The sequence below is a fragment of the Brachionichthys hirsutus genome, chromosome 12 (assembly GCF_040956055.1).
Source record: "Brachionichthys hirsutus isolate HB-005 chromosome 12, CSIRO-AGI_Bhir_v1, whole genome shotgun sequence".
Taxonomy (NCBI): Eukaryota; Metazoa; Chordata; class Actinopteri; order Lophiiformes; family Brachionichthyidae; genus Brachionichthys; species Brachionichthys hirsutus.
The window spans coordinates 7,532,146-7,549,223 of NC_090908.1; the positions used below are offsets into that span (position 1 = coordinate 7,532,146).

General features: G+C 43.4%; 2 protein-coding genes across 2 annotated transcripts; one reads left to right on the forward strand and one right to left on the reverse strand.

Moving 5' to 3' along the window:
* Window positions 1–1,743: 1,743 nt before the first annotated feature.
* On the reverse strand, window positions 1,744–9,355 carry septin10 (septin 10). Its single transcript, XM_068746780.1, has 10 exons — window positions 9,326–9,355; window positions 8,352–8,466; window positions 7,690–7,885; window positions 7,339–7,525; window positions 4,705–4,866; window positions 4,257–4,353; window positions 3,732–3,900; window positions 3,510–3,642; window positions 2,960–3,138; window positions 1,744–2,838 (listed from the first exon to the last, which is right to left on the reverse strand). Exons 1-10 carry the CDS (start codon window positions 9,353–9,355, stop codon window positions 2,823–2,825), a joined length of 1,284 nt encoding a protein of 427 aa, XP_068602881.1. The 3' UTR covers window positions 1,744–2,822.
* A 977-nt stretch (window positions 9,356–10,332) lies between these two features.
* Window positions 10,333–13,835, forward strand: sowahca (sosondowah ankyrin repeat domain family Ca). Its single transcript, XM_068746740.1, has 4 exons — window positions 10,333–10,669; window positions 11,001–11,380; window positions 11,801–12,190; window positions 13,368–13,835. The coding sequence occupies exons 1-4, from the start codon at window positions 10,333–10,335 to the stop codon at window positions 13,833–13,835; spliced, it is 1,575 nt and encodes a 524-aa protein (XP_068602841.1).
* The last annotated feature ends 3,243 nt before the right edge of the window (window positions 13,836–17,078 follow it).

Below are 17,078 nucleotides of genomic sequence, written 5' to 3' on the forward strand. Positions count from 1 at the left end.
AAGCCAGCGGTAATTTCCAGTGGATGTGAACACAACCTGAAGCATTTTATTACAAAGCAATTTTTCATTGGACTTGATACAAAAATTTCTATCCACTCCTTTTTTGGTCCTTCCTGGGACACCGTACCCATCTTGAATTAGATGTCGGCCATATTTGTTCCTATGGATACTTTGTGTGTTTGAGTGTGTGTTTGTGAGTGTGCGTGAGGGGGAGAGGGCCTCTGTATGTAGCTCTTTACATAATAATAATAAAAAAAAGAACTTTATGAAATGAGTTTGGGGTTGCATCAGGAGTCTGGTTGAACACAGCAAGAGATACTGAAAAAAAAAAAGAATATATATATATACATATATATAATTCTATATTGTGCAGAATATTTATAGGCCTTTTGTGCCATTGAAGTCATGCTCTGTGCTGGCCATGCCCAGCGCGCTCTACCATGTGATCATTACACATCGTCTTGTACTGATGACCCGTCGCTGATTTGATTGTTTTTTCCATGTCAAGTGCATTTTTCGCAATAAATGCCTTTGTTTTAAAAGAGATTTTCCAGTGTTTCCTTTGCATCGACCTGCAGCTTCATAATGGAGACGATGGAGTTTACACAGAGGGTGGCTGAAAACAATTTGTCTACAGCCCAGCAGGGTTTTTAAGCTGCTCTTTCAGTTCATCCTTATAGCCTCTATTTGTAATGTGCTCGTTATGAATTCATGAAAACACTCCAGGTCACAGATTATTATGCTGCTATTATTAAGAACATAGTGGCAGCATCTTACCTGTGTCACTGTGGTACAGCATCGTGTCGTTTATAAATGATTACCGAGGCTCTGATTTCAATAAATTAAATCGTTTGTGGAGTTTTCATGAGACATTTAGAAATGAAAGCAAGACTCCCCGTGTTTCATCGTTCCCTCGCTTCTTTCCATTTTTCTCCCTCTTCTCTGCTTCCATCTCTCCGGTTCTCAAGCCAACACTGTGCATAAGTGAGGTGCGTGATTGGTAATTTCAGAGTGTCTCCAGCACTCCCGTTAAATGACAACCTCGTCTCTCCAGCAGCCGGGCCTGTCTCCGATGATCACCCCCATTTGCATTTAGAGTGACTAGAAAAAGGTGACAAGGGTATGTGTGTGTGTGTGTGTGTACGTGAAACATATGCACTTTGACAACTATCTCGAATGTAAAGTACACACAGGAACACTTGACACAAACTCAAACTGCTATTTTATTTTAAGGTGAGGCTGGAGACAAGTCGGTGAATTTGTATTTTTCAGATTTTTGCAAGGCAGTGATTTTCCTCACCGGCAGGAATACTGGGAGAATTCCCTCAGCTCCCAGAAACCGGCTGAAGGTGTTGGATCACACACACACACACACACACACACACCTCCCACCATAACCTGCGTTGAAGAAACGGTTGTTCTCAGGGTGCTGCAGGCCCCGGCAGTGACTTGACGAATGGACCCGTCTATCTTTCTATCTGAGTCGCAAGAAGGCTAACGGAGGCGGTGGGCGAGACAGCAGGAAACAAAACGCCCCAGAGAGAGAGAGATAGAGAGCGGGCGGCTTGGTGCATTCAGATCACAAGAAGTGACAGCTACTGCCGTCTCCTAAATCCTCCTATGAACCTGGCAATCATTCCAGCTGTCCTGGCATATTTAATTCGATGGACATGAAAACTTGCCTCGGGCCAGGACTATAACCAGCAGACATTAAAAAAAACAGACAAGCAGAGAGGATCGTGTCAAAAATACAATTATTTATTTAGAATGAAAAGAAGCTCCCAGATAACACTGTTTAGTCCTTAAATACAAGCGTCGTACAAAATCTCCAACAGGCATCGGTGCGTACGCTTCACACATATAAGGCACCGATACATCGGAAGCTCTTAGAGAAATAATAAAGTGGCAGCATTGTGAGGAAAATATGTTTTAATAACACTCGACTGGGAAACAGAACCAGTGGCCTGGTTTACTCTGCTGTTATAAATGCTGCGAGATGTAAACCCATCTCATGACTTCCCAGTGAAGCAAGCAAGAAATAATATAAAGTCACAAATGCATCGACATGTCAGCTCTCCTCAGTCAGATTGTTTGTGTCGGGAATACATTTTATATAAATATATGAAGTAATATGTACCTGATCCGAAGCCACGCTTCAGCCTCACCCTCCTAAAAACTGCAGATGGGTAGAAGTTAAAAGCTCATTAAAAAACTCTTTCCCTTTAAAGCGCAGGAGAACCAGTGCGGATCCTGCTGGTTTCTGTTATGCTGGTGCCGAGAGGAAAAGCGTAACACAAAAACTACACGACGAATTATTACAACGTCCTGCGACCGTGTGTTTATGATGAACGAACGAATCCTTTTCAGATATGGATTTAAAATCAGTGAAAAGGGCTTTGGTGATAAATTCAAACGGATGTTTGACCACGTCCTCAGCGGAGGCACCGTGTGCTCGACCTCTGGCAGGCAGTCAAGCCACCAACGGCTCGTTTGTACCAATCGTTGAGCACCAGGGGAGGCGGCTGCGCGAGAACCAACGCCCTCGATGTCCCTCAGCGTATAGAGGTACGTATACGGAAAATAAAGGTTTTATATCACGATGAGAGGATAAATATAAAATATTACACATAAGGTATAAAACACAAAGATTAGAAATAACATTGAAGAAAGTGTGCACAGAATTCTTGAATACAGTCATGGCACTTTGGCAGAAAATCACGTGCACGCTGCTGGTTTGTGTGGGGGTTTTCCTGCCCGGTGTTTGTGACCGGCTGGGGAGGACGCCACTGGCTGTACTGGTCATGTGCGCTTCCGATCCCTCTTCACATGAAGCCAGAACTGGAACAATAGGACGTTGCACAAGATGAAATTCAAGAATTCTATCAATTGAATGCTTAATTTAATCCCCAAACCTACAGCGTGTCAAACATTAGCGTTGTGGGTGCAGAGCCGGGCTTACTTCTTGCGGTCCTTGTCCTTCTTGCCATTGGCGGTAAGGTTCTGGGCCTGCAGGAGCTGGGCAGCAGCTCGTCTCTTGCTGAAGGAGCTCTGGTCCTCGTCCAGGATCCTCTTCTTGTCCTCCAGAGCTGCCTTCTCGTCTCCGTGGAGACGCTTCAGCTGCTCGAAGCGACTTTGCAGCTACAACACAAGGAGAGTTCCGCAGTTGAAAACAAAATGACTTCCCCTCATAATGTAGTTTTGCTGTTGCATCAAATCAAAATTAGACATGAAACTTTAAAATGATTGGATCTCACCGGGAGGAAAAATATATTTTTAAACGTTGGAATGACAAAAAAAAAAAAAAGATTGTTGAAATCAGATTTCCAAAATCGTATCGACGACAGAAGGAAAAGTAAAGTGTGAAACAGTTGGTTTTCCTTTAAGGAAGAAATGGAAAGAACGCTGAGCAGCTGCTGAGTCAGCAACTCTCCGCCCCGGGGGACAACGTCGGCAACGGCGAGGCCATTTTAACAAACAGATGCTGACTTTGTGTTCCTGCGTCTCCGCACCTCTCGCTCAGCCTCCTTCAGCTCGGACTCCTTCTCCTTCACCCGCTGCACAAACATTTGCCTCATCTCGTCCTCGCGCTTCTGCAGCTCCACCAAGAATTCCTGACGCTTGACCTCATAGGTCTGCTGCAAGCTGCAGACACACACACACACATTTACACACTCAATCGGACTGGTCAATTACGCTCAAGAACCAGAGCGTCGCTGGGGTTTGCAGCTCACCTGACGGGTTTACACTCTGGACCCGTGTCTTTGAATCCCATCTCCTCCAGTTTGCAGCGCCTGTACAGCTCGTAGTGGCGAGTGTGAGTCTGCTCTCTCAGGTCCTCCATGTTAACACAGATCAGCATCTCCCTCAGCTTCACAAAGTCACAGTGATTCTCATTCTCCACTGACACACACATCAGCAGACACGAGGCAAATAAAAGGGTTAGCCATCCAGCTGATATTAATAATACAACATTTCTATTAAAGTCTTTTTTTTTTTTTTACTTTACTACAAAATGGTTTAATATCAGGCTCGAAAACGTTCAAAGTGATTTTAAAATTCAGATCTAGAACACCGAGTGGTTTCGGCCAAGGGTTCATTTCTGCATGCTACATTTACTGTCAGTGGAAACAATGCAGATGCTAAAAAGACACGTAATCAATTAAGTCAAGTTGACCGTTATTGAATGTGCTCCTACAATTAGCAGCCAAATCTTTGTCAATACAAGCCCACTAAAAAAAAATAAAACGCTATCTCACCTTGTACGACGCCCCAGGGGTACTGACGAGCCTTCACCATCTTATTACCAACACTGACCTCCTCCGTGCTGCCGACGACAGCAAAAGGCAAATGACCCTGCAAAAGCATCGACTTATGACGTGACTGGAATCACAACACAGCAACTAGGAACCAGAGGCGTCGCCACAAATCATTGTGCAACAAATATACGTGTTTGATGTATCTTCCATTCCTTTGGTGAGCCGAGAAAAACTCGTTTGGGATAGATTATGGAGAAGAGGAATAATCTTTAGTGTCACTTATAACATGTTTCCATTTCAAAACATGAAAAAGGACAACCATTTAATAAAACTGATGCGTGAAAATGTTGGCCCAGTTTGTAAATATCCTCTAGGGTTTTTTAAATAATTGCAGTTGGCCTCGAAGCATCCTGGGGACATCCTAAAGTGTGGGTGTGTGTTTCCTTACATTCATGGTGGTGTTGACCTTAGCGACGGTCTCGTCGTCGAGGGGGAACTGGTAGATCTGGACTCCATTGCTGACCAGTTCACTCATGATTTTGATCTTGAACTTGTGCAGCTCGGTCTTGCTGATGGTGTCAGCTTTCGCAATCACTGGGATGATGTTCACCTACGGCGAGACGGGACACACCTTCATCTGCGTTTACAAAATAACGCTCTCCTACAAATATTATCAGCCAATCCTAGAGTAAAAAAAATGGATGCTGACTGATTAGATGAAACTTTTTTTTCTTCATAAAATTTAGAGCAAAAAAAAATTTAAATACCAGATCAGTAGCGCCAAACTTTTTACTGAACTCACTCAAATCAACTAGAATATTTTTTTCTACATAAATAAATAAGACAATAAAATAATAATTCCTCGATGCAAGCTAAACAAATTTAAACCCTCCTTTGAACCTTTCCTTCCTTCCTGAGAAAAATTTGCAACACACCGGTATTCTTTTTATTATTCATTTTCATGTCTGCTTTATCCGCCTTCCGGGTCACGGGTGTTGCTGGAGCCTATCCCAGCTTTTCTTTGGGCGGGAGGCGGGATATTTACCGGAAGCATCGCAAACGCATCGTGGGGTAAAATATTTTTTTACGACACAAAATGTCAGCCAAGGTGTCGTCAACGGGGGGTTTCATTTAACGACGGAATGGTTTAGCGATGTGGTCTTCGGAACGTAACTCCCTCGAAGTCACATTAGAAAAAGGCATCCAACATCAGTCTCACTCTGGCACAATACAACCAAAAATACTATTCAGACAGTATTACTACCGAGCCATTTGCAAATCATGTTCACTGAGAGGGAAGGAGGATACAACTTAAGAGGGCTGAGAAATGTTAAGGTAAATAAAATACGAACTGTAAGAAAAGGCTTCTGTATTTCCATCTGTGATGTAAAATTATGGAATAACTTGGATATTGAATTGAAGTTGTGTCAAAGTATAATTAATTTTAAAAGAAAGTACAAATATGCGGTATTTTCTAAATATGCACATATAGATGTGTAAAAGGTACTACTTACAAATGTATTTTGTTTGAATACTTACTTGAACACTGAGGCGTTGAGATCAATGGAGGTGTTTAATATGTGTGGGCAAACACGTTATATGAAAGGTTTCAGATGATCTGTTGGTGAAGGGGGGGTAGGATTTTATAAGTTCACGCTTCATCCTACTCCTTTTGAGCATCTTAATCATGTATGTTTATGAAAATGTGTTTGTTTATTTTATTTATTGTTATTTTATTTTTTATTGACTTTATGCCTAATGTTTGATGCTCAAATAAATAATACATTTGTTTATTTAAATACTTTTTAAAACTGCTTTCAGCTACGTGTTATATACATATAAACTGGGCTTAGTGATGTTACTTCTGCTCCGACAACCACCTCAGCTCTCCAAGTCATCCCACATTCCACGACTGTCTGTCATTAGTTGTCCAAAAAGAGAGGCTTGGAATGAGTTACTGCTGCTATAGACAAGCCTCTGGGCCAGAACACACACGCACACACACACACACACACACACACACAGACTGATCCCAGCAGGGGAAACAAAACAATGCTAGGAGATCTGTTCCAACAGCTGTTGGAGTGACTGAATGTCTCTCCGTCCGAGCTGCATATTCAGCACACAGCTCCCCCCAGTGTATCTGTACAGTGGCACAAAAGGCCATTCCAACATTCCACTGCTTTCTCTGCTCCATTCACACGCACAAATCCAGGGTTACTGACACTCTAGAGCAGCAACATCACACATAAAGAAAACACACGCAGCCCCTACACACAGAGAGCATGGGAAAGTTCCTGACCACTTCAAAAGTGAGGGGAGGCGATATTTTACCAGCTGGACAGAGAAACTCTCCCAACAGTCAGGCGCAAAAAGGAAGTTTAGAAACTACCACGCAGTCTCTACTTCAGCACTTCCCATTATCACATGAGCATCAGTTTACTGCTCTCAGTTAATGTTCACATCTAATTTCTCAGTATCCCTCGTCCTCCTACCCCCCCCCCCCCCCCCAAAAAAAACATACAGTTCAAACTAATTCAAATCCAAGCATCTAAAAAATGCCAAAGAACTAACAAGGCTATTTTAAAATATCAAGCCAAGAACTGCAAATACATTTCAGATCACTGCGTCGTCGCTCCAAATATGTGGCGTCCTCCAACGCTGCAGAACGTTTATAAAACGACAAACTTCTTCATCCCTCGGGTTCGTTGTGTAAACAGTTCAACAACTCTGCTCAATTAATGTATTCCTCATTTTAAAAGGTGAGACGAGCGTCCTGAAGGACAGACAGGTAGCGTGGAATTCATCCATTATAGTTTCTGTCAAACTATATTTTATAGCTATTTACATGTATCAGAATACTTTAAAACCTTTGGTATGCTATAGTTGACTTTTTGTACAGTAGCTGGGTCTGCTATTAATAAGTTGAAGGGACGCACAGTAAATCTGAATATTCTATAGTACTTTAGAAATTTGATATCAAAGAAAACACTGAAAAACCACCGGATGTACTGACAAATCAATAAATAAGTCTAATCATTCCACACACACACACACACACACACACACACACAACCAGTACCTTGCTGTCTAATTTCTTCATAGTGACCAAGTCCAGGGATTTGAGTGAATGACCTGAGGGCGAGATGAAGTAGAGGCAGGCATGGACTCGAGAGTCGTGGTAGTTGTGGAGGGAACGCTTGATTTTGAGCTCCTCCTGCAGGTAGCTTTCAAACTGCCTGTCGATGTAGTCCACCACCGGCTGATAGCTGAAGAGCAGACACGCAGTGAGGATGAGAAACTCGAGTTTAGCGAATGATACAAACAGATTAGTTCACAGTTACTGCACATTTAAAACAAGAGGTTTAATACTTCCCTCTTTCGAACACCTTTTTGGCTCTGTGGTCAAACATACGCTCGTAGACGCGCTCACCTCTCTTGCTTGTTCATCTGGTCCCCGAAGCCCACGGTGTTGACCACAGTGAGGCGCAGTCGCACGTTACTTTCCTGCAGGTCATAGGTTTGAGCCCGCAGCTTCACCTGAGGCTCAAAGTGGGATGACTCAAAGTTCTCAAAGTTGGTGTTGAACAAAGTGTCCATAAGGGTCGACTTGCCAATACCAGTTTCACCTGGAGTCGGTACAAACAAAGAAAACATTGTAACTTTGACTTAGTGGAGACACACATACTGGCATTCAAAGAAGAAACGGCTTTAAAGGAAATACCCCTAAAGATAAATATGCTGCGGGAAGGATGACCCCAACAAACGAGCTTCAATTCACACTTTGGCTGAACACGGAATCACTAACGTCAGCCGGGACGCAGAGAGGACGCTCGATAAGGAACGTTTCCCGGCTGGGTGAGAGGTCTGGACCAGCAGCATCTTTCTCATCACAGTTTTTAATAATTAGTTAGTACAAGTACACGCACTGCTATGAGACCACAATGTACTATAGTTACAGAGGACAGGAGCTGTAATATTAGAACACGGCAATAAATCAAGGTGGTCAAATAAAACAAAGAGGGTGTGTACATGTAATAATGGTATTCGTATTCTGTGTGTGTGTCTGGGTTTCAGCAACGTATACTGGTATACCGATGCAGAGGATGTTGAAGCAGAAGCCCTGACAGATGGACTTATTGACAAGCTGATCGGGAAGGCTGTCAAAGCCCACGTGGCCAGCGAGGGACAAAGGCCGGGCTCCTTTATCCTGAGGGAGAAACAGCACAGGTAGCACAAAATGTCGTTCTCTAATAAACAAATGATCTGTAGATAAACACGATTATCAAAAGTAAGTGCATCAACTTTTAGAAATAGTCGTCACGCGTGCCATTTCTTTCCTCCAGCATAACAAAATGACCATTTGTCATGAGGACACACAATAATAATGACTCTGGCGTTACTTGTGAACACATTTCTACCATGTAATTGGTAAATAACGACTTCAGTATTGTTCATGAATTAAAGCTTCCTCTGATAAACCACTGACGGTCAGCAACCATTTACATTGAGACTTGTGCAGACAGCTAAAATATGTTCCCCAAATTGATGCTGGACAATTCTCACATCTTATCATCACTCTCAACTCCCTGAATATCAGGTATGAAATTAAGAGTATTAGGAGCCATATTTAACTCGCATATAAAACATAGCACTCATAACACATGAATGTGAAACATGGCCTTTCGTCCAAGGGAGTGTTTGCCAAAAAGAAAAAAGCATCAAAAAAAATGTCAGAACTTTTGAATGCTAAATGGCTAAGTTAGCGTCGAGCTAGCCAGCTAGCGCCCCCTCCGCGGTGTGTTTTGGTTCATGATGTCATACATCCTGAAAAGTGGAAAGCATTAAATGAGAAGTTCCGCTTGGCGTTATGGATCTACGTAGGTGCGAACGGCAGATGTTTTCTGTGATCGATACAGTCACGATCTTTGAATATTCGCGTTTTTTATTGAACTGAAAGCCTGGAAGTCGCTATCGGCTAAGGCTAGCGGTGGCTAGCTTAATGGCACTCCCAGTTCAACAGTGAATAAAAACGGATACTTCTACATGAAATGAAAGAAAGTACTGACCGGTTGTCGCGCAACATCCGAAGAAGCCATAGATGTAGCCTGTGGATGATATCCTAGATAGTGTCAGATACAATCAAACAAAAGTGACCAGCGAAAGAAACCTTTATTTTTCTTTTTAGAACCCAGTTGGGGACCGCCTCAAAAGCTCCAACAACTCGACAACTGGACAACTAGACTACTCAAAATAAGGAAGGAATGAAGGGGACAAAATAGACTATAATACTCTTTAAAGCTAAAACACCAAGACTGTGAAAATGTATTGAGGTGAATTCAAATATAAAGCTTTTGATATAATAATTGGAGAGTATTTTATGGGAAATTATTGCCAAACAATGTTAATCTACTGTAGTGACAAACTAAACTCCCCCGTTTGATACAATGGTACAGCGCAAATTGATTTTCCCAGCCGCTACGCTAAACATTTCAATGAGTGTCGGAAACTCTCTAGCTGAATAAATGTATGTATATAATGCTTTTTGTATCCAACAACTTCCCTGCGATGATTTTGGTTTTATTATTTTATGTGACAGTCTGAGATGGTTCGCGAGGAATAACAAGAATTTTAAGAATTATTTCAAATGTATATGCGTTTTTGCCTGGCTTGCTTACAACAGCATTTAAATCATCAGTGAATCATATACTACAGATGATAAAAGTACATTAATACTTCCGTTAAGGCCTTGTCATCACAATCTATGCTTCAAACGAATAGAAAATCTAAGGTATTTTACCACTTTGTTGAATTTAAACGTAATATACCCAAAGTTTACGAGGTGCACGCGAATGCAGCATGATTTTCCACTGAGTGAGCCTTTTGGCCGCTTCGTGCTCGAGCGACCCCTACCGGCCAGAGCTCGACACTTCCAGCGGAGGATAGAAGGAACCCAGGCAGGCAGGAAGATGCTGTCATCCGGACCTGAGTGAAAGGCTTTAAACATGGGCTCACGTTGAAACGTCATTCCGCAACCAAGTCGATCCACCTTTTACGTTCTGTTTTGTTCGGCGTGATGACGGCGTTGCATTGCACGGAGCAAACCGTGCAGGAGTTCCTCGTGAAAGGAGGAGGGCGGGTCCGACAGATGGAGCTGATCGATCATTTCCTATCAATTTGCGGGGGGGGTGACCAGTCGAATGACGAGGTCCTGAAACGCGTCGTGGACAGCGTGGGCTTTGTGAAAGTGGAAAACGGGGTGACATTTGTGTGTTTAAACGCCGACGACGGCGTGAGGTCGGCGACGCGCGCGGACGCGGGCGGCCGCGATTACGCGGAATGCAACGGGAATATCCCGGAGATAGACGACGACAACTATGTGAACGGCAACCCGAGCATCAGAGCCGCAGCAGGTGAGGGACACGCACTGTGCGTGTCCGTGTTATTCCATTTAACAGAATCTCCGTGCGTTCACCGACGCGTGCGTCCGTGCAAATCAGTCATGTTAGATCTTCTTCTGCTGCTAGATTTGGCTTCATTGTTTTCAGTTTGCTCCCTGAATTGCTGCAACTTTCCTTATCTGACTATTAGAACCGTGAATCATAATATTTTTTGTTTATAAAATATTTAAAATGACTAAAGCGTGTTTAGAATAACTGAAGATTACAACACAAAGTGAATTGTAGGCCATCTCCACACATTCCACACAATGGAGAGGTGACTTCGTGTCCCTTTGCTCCACAGGTGCCCCCACCTCTTCGGCGACCAGCCCGGATGAGCAGCCCAATGACAATGACCGACCTGCAGCCCCCTCCCAGAATAACAAACCCAACGCAATGACTCCTGTCTCCGGCGGAGGAGGGCCGGTGAAGCTGAGGGAGAGGAGGCGGCGAGAGTCGGCCCCGGTAATTGGGCTGCCAGATCTTGAGGGTCGCCCCGCGGGCTGCCAGAATCAGCAGGTCAGAGGGACACGTCGGGTGTCCAGGGGCTCCCAGCGAGCCGTGCTGGTCAGCTGTCTGTCTGAGGACAGCACATTGGACGGGCTGGACCCTGCTGGAGACGTGAGCACGCCCAAGGGGAGTCGCAGGAACTTTATAGAGCTGATGATGAGTAGCTCTCCTCAGGTGGGATATTTTTAAGTCATATTCTTTTTGTTTTTAATGGCGGTTTGACACAATAATTAAAAACATGGCAGCAATGCGACCAGGGAGGTCGCAGCCGGCGCTTCAGCGGCGTCTCAGCCCGGCTACGAGGGCCGGCCATTGATGACTAATGAGCGACGCCATCTGGGGTTTGGCCATATCTAATATTCATGGTGTGGGACTCCACAGCGTGCGTCAGTGACGTAATCTACATTTTATGACGGCTTGATCATGAGGTAGATAGATTTTAACATTTCATTATTCACAGTTCTGGTGTAATTTGCATCGTAAGAACTAGGAGTTCTATTTATATCACCATTAATCATCATCGGCTCCTGTATTGAACGGTGCGACGCTTTCGCCCGTGCAGCTGCTTTGATCCCGTGTTCTGTTCCGCTGCAGGTTCGGAGGTCTCTGATCAGCCGCGGTTCACGCCTCCGGGACTCTGCGAAGAGCGATGGCGATTCGACATCCCTCTTGTCTGCAGCCGCCGATGAGGACTGTGCCTCGGTGACCCTCGACCCCCTGGAACACGAGTGGATGCTGTGTGCCTCAGAAGGCCTGTGGGAAAGCCTGCAGCCCTTGCTCATTGTGGAGCCTTGCCTTGTGGCTAAGAAAGACTTTGTGACTGGCTTTACCTGCCTCCACTGGGCGGCCAAGCAGGGTAAAGCTGAGCTGCTCTCCCGGCTGCTGGCCTTCGCCAAGGAGAACGCCATACCCGTGAATGTGAACGTGAGATCGAGCGCCGGTTACACGCCGCTACACCTGGCCGCCATGCACGGACACACTCAGGTATGGCGCGTGGTGTCGCTGATGTGGTGTCATGTTTTGATAATTGTATTCACACTGTTTGCTTCCAGATGGGCTCATTAATGCCAAAGTATTTTACACGCAATGACTTGGAAAGATCTTTTCTTATTATTTGGGGTCATACATTTTGTAAATATAAAATCCACAGTCTTTTAAAATTATGTTTCTTAAAGTGTCAATGACCAGGAATTTTTCACTGAATGCCAGAAATAGCAATCTTTTTTTTTTTTTTTTTTTTTTTTACTTGGGAATGCATTTTGCTTCTACTGTGTGTCATTTGTTTAAGATAATCAAGTCCAACCAGTTAAAGTTTGCCTTAATGGTCCCAATGCAATTTGATTAGTAAAATCCCCCCCCCATTAAAAACCCTTCAAAGGGAGCCAAAAGTAACAACCCCTCCCCCAGGGAGACAATCAGCAGGATCTCTTTACCAGGATGTGTGTCCAGAAAAGGACAACACCTTTACCTGACATTCACTTTGAAAGCTTCATGAACTTGACCTGAGTGTAAACTCAAGCCATCCACTTTAAAGCGGTTTGGTTTTGTTTCCTTCTCATTTTTACGATCAGATTTTTGAGTTTGACTCTTCAGCGGTGTTTGTGTATCATCGCCCGACAGCTGATCTTTTGAAAATGATATTTTAGGCGACAGTGTATAAAACACAGCTTGTAACATTGCGATTTAGACGTCAATCCTGATCCAAATTGCGAATTCAATAAGTGTGATTGAGAAACTTGGAGTCTCCAGTGTGCGCAGACCGAGAATGACCTTTCCAGTAAGAGACACTTTTGTTCCAAGCCAACTTTTTTGTGTTAATTAATTAGTATTTAAGCATAAATTAATTAACTAGTGTGTGATCGCAAACATGGACAGTTTTTCATGAACTCAATACAAAATTAAATTGATCAACAGAAAGAATAAATAAAAATGCTAAATAAGAGAGAGATGTTTTTGTATTTTGTCTCCTGTTTTATATACACCAACATTTCGGATGGAATTCCTGCTCACAACATACTAAATGTTTCCGTATCACTCTATAAATGGAACCGTAAACTGATGAAGACAAAATAAGGAAAAACAAAACTGTACAGGAATTCCCAGACGTAGAGCGTAGCTATCAGACAAATCTCGGTGCCTCTTCATGTGCTGTGATTGACAGGCTGTTCGTGTGTTGCTGTCTGACTGGGAGGCGGACCCTGACGCTCGAGATTATGGTGGGAGGCGGGCCATCCAGTACCTGCCCCCATCACTGGCCGCTGACCTCCGGGAGGAGGGACTGGTCCTCTCACCAGGACCCGAGTCAGGCAGGGGAAACCCCAACTGCAGCCGCAGTGGAGGGCGTGGCTGGCGGTTTCCCAGAGTGCTCCCTGGCAATCTGAATCCTCTGCGGCTCCTGAGCCCCCCCGCCGAGGCAGCGGAGGACGCAGCTGCGACCGGGAAGACCAAGGGAGGGGGGATGCAGAGGAAGACGTCCCTGAGCCGGCTGAACGCACGGCTGCATCGAGGCTGCCACCGAGCGCAGATCATCCACAGCGCCTCTTTCAGGGACCCCGCGGAGGTGGGGAGAAGCGGGGAGACGCCCAGCAGCCCTCTGCGAACCCGGCCGCTGTCCAACCTGTTTGGATGAACTGGTTCTGAGCCATCGACATGCACTTACGAGCCAGTTTGAGTACCAGTTCAGACATTGTCATGACCAAACTCAAAGGACGCACCCGAGTGTATTACGTCAGTAGAAGTTTTCTCATAGGATTTTAAATTAATAAAAACACCAGCGAATGTTTGTGTACAAAACTAACTTATTTTGTTCCAGCTGTTAACGGTTCATGTCGCTTTTTTATTTTGCCACGGCATCTCGTTGAGTTCAGAGTAGACTTCTGCTCAGCGAGTTGCTTTCTTCTTCTTACAATTTCTTTTAGAGCAGAAATAGTTTTTACTTTAAACGTTCACTTTGAACAATGTGCACACAATAGAAAACAGGTGGAGCAGTATCGGGTTTTCACTTTGGGTTTAACTCACAGCGGTGGAGGATTTCAAAGTAACACTTCAGTCTGATTTCACACAGGTGACCAAACCCTTGTTTTTGTTGCAGATTAAAACAATCTATTTATTCATAGGACTCAGTTTCCTCTGATTGGATGTTGTTTTACTTTTTAATGACCTTTCTGTGTTGTCACTGAATCTCCTTTGGAGTTGCTGATTTTTTTTTTACACTCACACACACTGTTCTAACCACTCGTCACTTTAAATATGGTTTGTGAAAACGAGAGACGGCTGCTCAAACTGAATGCCTGCCAGCTTTCATTGGTCCTATATCCGAATACTAAGGCAGTATTCTCTTTAGATGCCTACATCTGTTTGAAGTATCCATAGAGAAATGGTTAGATGATGTCATTTTTCCTGTCGCGTCCGTTTATCAAGATCTGTTCAAAGTTGTGGGGATGGCTCTATGTCTTCGCTTCACAATTGTGGAAGCACAGGAAAATTGTTATTTTATTTTTTTACTACAATGTACCTCAAAGACCTCCGAGTGCAATCTGTGCTGCATTGCTATTACAAATAGTGACCATTTAAACAGCACAGATTGTCCCAGACTGATTCGTGTCCACTATGAATCAGTCTGGACCACATTTATGATTCATACCGTTCCTGTTGCATTTGTTTAACCTTGCATGTCACCTGTTTATTAACCAAGCCTGCATCATATGTGCAAAGTAAAGAGTCCAGACCAGAATAAGCTGTTTGTTTACCCGACGAGCACACTGACCTTTTGACTGTTTACCAAGATGTGTGAATCTTGACGCATTCTAGATATCATGAATGTTCCCTCTGTACTTTGTAGCGTTTGTACACAAAGCATAGGGCTTCATATGTTTGTAGTATTTGACTCTTCTGGTGCAGAAATATTTGTGTAAACCAAACTCCGATGTCACTTTTTCAGATTCATATGGACGACATATATAGATTCTTTGAAATTTGAATTCTTATGTTTGTAAAATCATTTAGTGTGAAGTAAATCTTTCTCCTCATGCCTCATTCTTGAATATGAAATAAAGCAATAATGTTTTGCACAAGACTGTCCTCAATTGCATCATGGTACAAACTGCCTCAAGCCGACAACAGGCAGTAAGAATCAGTGTGAACACGCTATGATCAGAGATGTAATGTCTGTAAGTCCATGAACACTGGAAGTCGAGCACAAACGCATCAAAGCTTCAGGTGAGACGGGATATTTTTGTTCACCAGTCCAGCAGATGCTGAATGATTGTCCTCGACTGGTGGCTCTTAAATAATCCATAATCTGATGAGCTCCACTAGTTTCGGTCCAGCGTTAACAGTAAATGCAGAATTTTGGGCCCCTTCTCAAGGGCACCTACTCTGTGTAATTTGTTTGAGCGTGTGTGCATGCATGCATCGGTGTGTGTTCTCCTCCTAAAAAAGACGAGATTAATTAAACCGATGAATCAGGATACAAATCCATAGCAATCTGGTTCAGGTCAATTGCTTTATTGAGTTTTTGCTGCTTTTCCTTTGAACTGTGAAACGTGCAGTTGAGTCGGTTCTCCTCAGGACGTCACACAGTGTGAGAGACGGAAAGAGTTGATTGAATTTAGCAGTAATCTTATGTGTGGGCTTTGAGTGAGTGTGTGCCTGGGCCTGCAGAGAAAACCACAGCTTCTACACTCATCTTGTGGCACTGATCTTCTTTCTGTCATCCACTCCACCAGAACAACCACACAAATGCAGGATTACATCATGCATGCGGTCATTACAATCACAAATGCATTGCAGGTGTAAATGTAAATGCTCTTCAGTCCGAGTCTGCTCCTTTGATGTTTCTCTGATGTCTCCCAACTTCTAGTCAAACAAAAAATTACACAGTTATGGGGAGACAGGATGAATTCTTCCTGGGCCGGCAGACTTTTGCCTTAGGCAGACTGTTTGTTGACTGCTGAATGACTGTGAGAGAGGCTCTCTGACTGCAGCTACTGACCTACATACAAAGTGAATGGAGTAATGCCTATTATGTAAATTCCTGTGCCACCCATTTTCAGGGAAACTGTGCCAACTTTTTTGCCTGGGGCGTCTGTTGTCAGACTAATCCATGTCCAATCTATCCACATCTCTCCCTCTCTCTCTCTCCAAACTGTTAGCACAGCAATGATGACATTCATACAAAGAAAAATTGTCACCAACAGTGACCAATAACCATCCAGCTTGTGACAAATGTAAGATGCCCCAAATAGCCATTTAACTGACGATGTGCATTGTCAGCTGGATGTTTGGATGGCTCATGGCCTACATTTGAAAAGGTCTTTCCTCTAGCTTTGTTTTTGCAGTACTAATCAAAGTTCATCTAAGGTGGATTTGCAGTTTAGTTATTCAGTAAAACAAATAAACACTGAAGTGAAAATAGATTTCTAAATGTGATCTAATTCATTATAACTATAAGGTAAAAATACTTGTTTGCAGGTATATTATTATATTGAAATTGTTTCCCCACATGCCAGGAGCAAGGCCCAACCCCCAAGATGTCTTCTGTTTGCACTGTTTTTCCATAATAATTCCTGTTAGCCTATACAGTACTTTCTATTTGTACAAGCTGATTAGTAACACCCCAATCTTAGAGGCTTTTGTTCACAAGGCTAATGAATGAATGAATGAATGAATGAATTAGCTTCTCATCCAAACTAATTACTTTCCAATAATTTATGGTGGATATTACTGCCATCACTTTAAATTAGACGACTTTCCAAGCTTAAAAACCCCAGTTTTAGCCTAATACGACCCTTCTTTCTTGAAAATGAAACTTTCTCTGACAATATATAATTTACCACATCTCCAGACAGAAAAAAAATATTCATTCATAAAA